This window comes from Trachurus trachurus, assembly GCF_905171665.1.
Source record: "Trachurus trachurus genome assembly, chromosome: 7".
NCBI classification, from domain to species: Eukaryota; Metazoa; Chordata; class Actinopteri; order Carangiformes; family Carangidae; genus Trachurus; species Trachurus trachurus.
Window position 1 is genome coordinate 713,426 of NC_139901.1, and position 6,625 is coordinate 720,050.

Sequence of the window (6,625 nt, forward strand, 5' to 3'; positions counted from 1 at the left end):
ATTATTATTATTATTATTATTATTATTATTATTATTATTATTATTATTATTATTATTATTATTATTATTATGATGCTGTTGCTGCCGGCCCCTCACCCTGGGCTTGCTGCCTCCGATCGCTCCGGGCCTGATGGAGCCGGTCTCCTGGTAGCGGCAGAGGATTTTGGAGACGCAGCCGTGTGAGACGCGCAGCTGCCGGGAGATGACGCAGGGCCGGATGCCGTGGTGGGCCATCTCCACTATCTTGTGTCGGATGTGGTTGGGCAGCGGCCGGCCGTTAATGAAGACTCCGCCGAGCTGGTTGACCCGACCCTGGCCCAGAGGAGTGGACACTGTGGGGTGGGGGACAGCAGGACACAGTCTGGATCAGACACATCGAGGAAACATTTCACCGGTTAAATAGAGGTGATTCGATTAATTAGAGGCCTAATGTAGCCTGACCAAATGAATGTAGGCCTGAACAGATAAATGCAATGAAGAAATGAATAAAGTGAATAAAGGCGGCTAATGTTGGCCTGTTATTATTCCAGATGTTAACGGACATCTAGGCCTAAACTGTGGAGACAGATGAGATGTTTGGTTCAGAGCCGGTGACCCTGGAGAGGAGGTGAAGAGCCACCAGTCATCCTCTCCTCTGTGCTGTCGTCTAATTTGATTAGAATTTCCAGGTGCAGGACACTTGAAGAAATCCCTCTGTTGCAGGTGCTTTGCGCCGGGATTTAAATTTGTTGGTAAAATGGTTTAATAAATGAGGAGCACCAGCTGCTGTGTTGCTGTTACACATCACACTTTAGAAAACTAACAAAATATTGAGCTGATCCTGCACTCAGGGTCTCTGTCAAGGCTAAAGTCGTCCTGTCTCGCCGGTGCAAAGGCCCGGCGAGCGGCTCCAAGTGGCCGGGGGAAGCCGCTCCCTCAGCGGCCGCTGCTGCTGCTGCTGCTGCTGTTAATGCTGCTGCTGTTAATGCTGTTAATGCTGCTGCTGCTGTTAATGCTGCTGCTGCTGCTGCTGCTGCTGCTGCTGCTGCCGCCTACCTTCCAAAGGGAATCCGGTGCGGGGATAGTTCTGTCCGGGAGCCGGGCGCATCATCCGCGGTACCGTTCCTGGCAAAGATGACATGGTACCATTAAAAAAAAAAGAAAGGGAAAAGATGGAAAAAGAAAAGGGAAAAAAAATGGACAAGTTTCTAGATGTCCCGTTCAAGTGCAGCCGTGTTGGTCACAGAGAGGTGAAGGTAGAAAATGTCTGACACATCCAGAGAGAACAGGAGGGTTAATGTGGGGGGGAGCCCACGGAGCACCAAGGCCAACGGGAGTCCTTACTCTGTTAATGTGTTCACAGTGTGGAGCTGCTCCGTCTCTGACACCAGCTTATTTAACCGGTGTGAAGGCTGGTCTACTCCGACAGTCCCCGGACCAGTCTGGGCCAGGCGGGCTCGGAGAGGGGGGGGCTGGGGGCGAGCACCGATAGGTTCTTGGAGCACTCTCTTATTCGAGAGGGAAAAGCTCCAACAAGTTTCAGCAGCCAATGGGAAGGGAGGGATAAAGACACACACACACACACACAGACACACACACACACACACACACACACACACACACACACACACACACACACACACACACACACAAACACACACACACACACACACACAGTGAAACTACATCATTGGCCAATAAAGCACAAAACCCACTGGACACAACATGTCAGATCGTGTCACATGCCACGGCTCTATAACACACACATCCACACACGCCGAGTGTGTGTTGAGACAGCGCTGCTTCCTGTGTGTGTGTGTGTGTGTGTGTGTGTGTGTGTGTGTGTGTGTGTGTGTGTGTGTGTGTGTGTGTGTGTGTGTGTGTGTGTGTGTGTGTGTGTGTGTCTTTAATGATTATCCACAGCTGGAGACAAAAAACCTACCTCCAATGATGCAGCGCAGCGCGAGCTCAGTGGCAGGTTGGTTTAACTTAACAGCACAATGTCCAGCTGTGCGTTTGTGGTTTTGCCTGTCCGGCTACAAGATCATTAAAAAAAAAAAAAAACATTATGATAAAGGGAAGATATATAATGTGAAGCTAAGAGAAATATCTATGTGATGTAGCTTATACATTCATGATTGATTATAGGCCTACCTATGTAACGTGTGATATACAGCACACACTAAGGTTTGTCCCATGAGACCCGATACAAAAATGTAATAAAAGACATTTGTATGCCATAATAGTGTGCCATATAGGTCCATGCAGCATAATTCAAATGAAAAATGCCCTATTTCAGTGACCTAAGATGTGCAACGCAGTTCAGTGCAGCAAATTGATATTCATTTACAAAAGGCCTACCGGTATGTAAAAGAATATTAAACTTGGTGGACTTAAATGATTAATTATCTATATTTTGTGTTTTCATGAGGTATTGGGCATCATCAGTATGTTTACAGTATATGAATTAGTGTTCTGTTGCTATGCAGCAACAGCATATATATAAAATCAACATTTACTTTCCTGTTTATTTTCTACATACATTCATCTACTGCATATAATATTAATATGTACTGACAGTCTTTGAGACAATGTATATTTATGTGCAATATGTACATCTTTGTATAGGCTAAATATATGTCAATATACCACATTGTTCCAATTTCTAACAGGTTCCATATGAAATTGTATGCAATTTAAATGTCCTATTGTTTTATATGTGATATATTTGTGTATGGGGATCCCCTTGGGCCATACACACACACACACACACACACACACACACACACACACACACACACACACACACACACACACACATAAGGGACCACTGGCTCTGCCAAGAACAAGGAGCATGAATCATTTCAAATCAATTTTGACTCACAGTTATTGATGGATGTAATTAGCAGCATATCTAACAGTACCACATTATTATTATTTGCTACGGAGTGTTATGTGTGTTAGTTTTTTATGTACTTATTGATTTATTTTGGTTGAAAAACCACAAATATGTAGAACACCCAGCACCACTTTGGCCATTAAATCCTGTTCTGTTTTAATGACTATAACAGTGTGATGCTGCATTATGATAAAATACAGGAGAGGATGAATTAAAGCAGAAGTAAGTGGTCCGGTCGTTTTCGCTAATGCTGCGTTCCAGGCAGGCTTTTGAAATCGTAAATTACAGCTTCAAGTCACAACTTACGACTTTGTAGCGTTCCAGGCAACCCACTCGTGTTTTTCCGACCTGTTTTACCGGTGAAAGTCACTATAACGGCCACTCGTAACTTCTGACTGGTGAACTCGTACCAGATCGAACTGGTACGACTTCACGGTCGGAAAAATACGAGTTTCCTTGAACGCACCATAACAGTCCTCGTCGCTACGTCACCACATTCACGGCATTCCTTGGCTGCACACACAGCCCTGCATGCCGTTCTCTCTCCTCATTGGATAAAAACTGTAGGATACGATAAATGTTTTCTCTTCGGCTCAGAGCAGAGCAGAGTGACTGACAGACCCGTGTTTCAGTCCAAACACTCTATGTAAGTGATTGCTCTCGGAAGATATAACTATTTAAGACTTATATTAACACAAATACATCACTTACTTCTGCTTTAATATATTAAAATTAAAAAAAAAAAAAAATCTAGACAATCTTCTGCTTCTGACCAAAAGGCCTTCACCGTGGTTAACTGAGAGGAGACGTCTCTGTGCTGCACAATAAACACCATTTTGTGCAGTGACTTAAATGTAGTTAGTTATCTCTGGTTTGACAGGTTTTTTTTAGAGTGTATCTCTTGAATGACTGTGTAAGCTGGTACTGGCCTCTGACCCTGCTGTAACTCCTCCACCCGATCACTTCATGGACCTATTTTGTTGATTTATCACTCACATCTGTCATGGTCTGTGGCAGCTTTAAAGCCTCTACTGAGGAAACGGAACACCTCAGCCAGCCCCTCTCCAACCTCCCGCTCCTTTCTGAAGTGTCAGTCAGAGCAGTGCTCACATCTAGTCATCTTTTTCTCTTTGCCCACAGGACCTGTCACTGTCACTGAAACTGAAACTGCATGCACGTGGTGAATGATCTTCTGCTTGTTACCACCCCAGTGGTTCCCTCACTGTAACCAGCTATAGTACAAAGTGGAAATTAGCAACATTGTTTAATGATTTTAGATTAAGATGCTTTAATGTCATTGTATATCATACAACAAAATTTCCATTTGAGGCCCATAGCAGCATTTAAAATAATGTTAATAATACAGTAATAATAATTCATCCTAAAAACCTAAGCAATAAATACTAAGAACAATAAACACAAGAAAACATATATAATATAAAGTGCAGTGTGTCGGTGTGTTGCCTCCAACAGGGCTTACACTGCCCTGGGGAAGAAGCTGTTCATTCACAGACCAGAGATAGAAGCATTCTGGTCATCAGTGCAGTGTGAACAAACATCAAGATGACAAAGTATGTGCGTGTGATCAGACTGAGGTAAGTGGTAACAACATTAAGGTTCATAGCAAAACAGTGAAATGAAGTTGTACATTTTCAAAATATTTCTGGAACCTGTTTCTTTTTAAAGCACAACATTAGCCATGTATTTATTTCATATACTATGTTTATATTTGAGCTATTTTCCAATTGATTCGTCTGGACACTTGCAATACTTTGACAGCCCACAGGTTGGGAAATCAATTAATCAAATCAAAAAATCAAAAGGCTTAATTAATTAATTCTAGGAGTGGACAGTAAAAGTATATTTTATAAGTATCTGTTCTATAATTTTGTTTTGTTTTTTACTTTGAGGCAGCCGTTAGTCAGAGAACTGAGTTTTATTTTATTTTGAAAATGTGAGTTCATCACAGAGAAAAAAAAACAGTCACAGTCAGTTCCTCCACTCTCGGTCATGTTGTGCTGTCACACAGCTCAGTCTGAACCAAGCAGCAGCTCTGACAATGTTTTAAATATTTGCTGTGCTTCACCACAACCAGATATCATCACGAGCTAATGAGGACAGAAATATGAAAACGGCTCCTTTAGTTGTTTCAGTTTCTCTTCAACTGCTCTGCACGCTTTTTATTCTTAGGGTCTGCTGTTTTAGTCATTATAAGGTCTGTGGAGCAACACAATAATGTGTTGACAAAGATGTACGTTTACTGAACAAGTGTTTTTGAAAATCAAGTACTTCAGTCATTTAAACCAGGATCTATCTATCTATCTATCTATCTATCTATCTATCTATCTATCTATCTATCTATCTATCTATCTATCTATCTATCTATCTATCTATCTATCTATCTATCTATCTATCTATCTATCTATCTATCTATCTATCTATCTATCCATCCATCCATCCATCCATCCATCCATCCATCCATCCATCCATCCATCCATCCATCCATCCATCCATCCATCCATCCATCCATCCATCCATCCATCCATCCATCCATCCATCCATCCATCCATCCATCCATCCATCCATCCATCCATCCATCTATCTATCTATCTATCTATATATAAACTGTGATTCAAGTGGTGGGACTTTATTCAGTCCACATGTTTTACATCTGTATCCAGACACGCTCTCCTGATAATACATCAGTGATCTTCTCTGTTTGATTCTTGTTATCCCTTATTTGTATCAGATCTCTGTTCTCCTCTCTGTTTCTTCTCTCTAAATAAAAGATCACTGGGTAACAAGTAACCTGAGGTGGTGACATGTCAGGTCATAACCATAGACTGTAAAAAATATGGACGTAGCATCCGTGACGTCACCCATTGGTTTTGGGGAGTCGTTTTTGTGACTCAAATATGGCGGCCTGAACAGCGCCATGTTGGATTGGCCGGCCGAGAACCCGCCCACTGGCCTCGAAGCAGCTGTCCACGGAGCTGCTCGGACCTGTCACTCAACGTTTCCGCCCCCTAATTGGCCAGAATTTTAAACCTAATAATAGTAAACGGTAGAGTTACTGTAAAAAAAAAAATTCACCCCCTCAGAGTGTGTGCCAGGGTAGAAACTATCGATTGAGACCAAAAAAAAAAAAAGGTACCAGGCTGTAAATATGTTTTTTTAAGCTGTAAAGTCGGCTATTTTAACATGGGGCTCAATTAGAGTTGCTTCTGGTTCCTTCTGGTCCCAGCCCCCAGAGGCCGCCGGGGAACTGCAGCTTGTTGAACTTTTTGAACGCGGAAGTGGTCTTCACTTGTAGAACCCACAACTCCCCCCTTGGTCATAACACATTCTGATCAGACTTCACATTAACAAGCAATTGTTTTTCTGGACTGGAGATAAATGACCTCACACACTCACATTCACACCTATGAGCACTTTAGAGTCAGCAGTTGATGTGACTTTTAAACTGATTGAACCCACAGGGAGAACTTGCAGACTTTACACACCTGACCACCACACCATGTCACCCTCTGCACCTCTGTTCTGTTACAAACACACACACAAATAGACATATAGTTACTGTCTTGCTGCCTATACTGTGAAGTTATACTCCAACTTACTCTACATCTGACCAGTTCAAAGACAGAGGGATTTTTCTTTTCCTCTTAAACTATGGGATGAAGAGCAATATGTTACTCGCCAGTGTGCCACAGCATTTTTCATTTTGCTCGGTGACAGTCAAATGTTCTC

General features: G+C 42.4%; 1 protein-coding gene across 2 annotated transcripts in view; it reads right to left on the bottom strand.

Annotated features, from left to right (window-relative positions):
- Positions 1-1,120, bottom strand: part of LOC310989120 (paired box protein Pax-7-like) — a gene marked incomplete at both ends in the record, with an annotated part of 51,422 nt that extends 50,302 nt beyond the window's left edge. For both annotated transcript variants that reach the window (XM_083976030.1, XM_083976029.1), the window contains 2 exons: positions 97-332; positions 1,036-1,120. In XM_083976030.1, coding sequence (XP_083832156.1) covers positions 97-332; positions 1,036-1,120 — 321 coding nt within the window. The remainder of the gene's footprint in view (positions 1-96; positions 333-1,035) is intronic.
- Between the last annotated feature and the right edge of the window lie 5,505 nt (positions 1,121-6,625).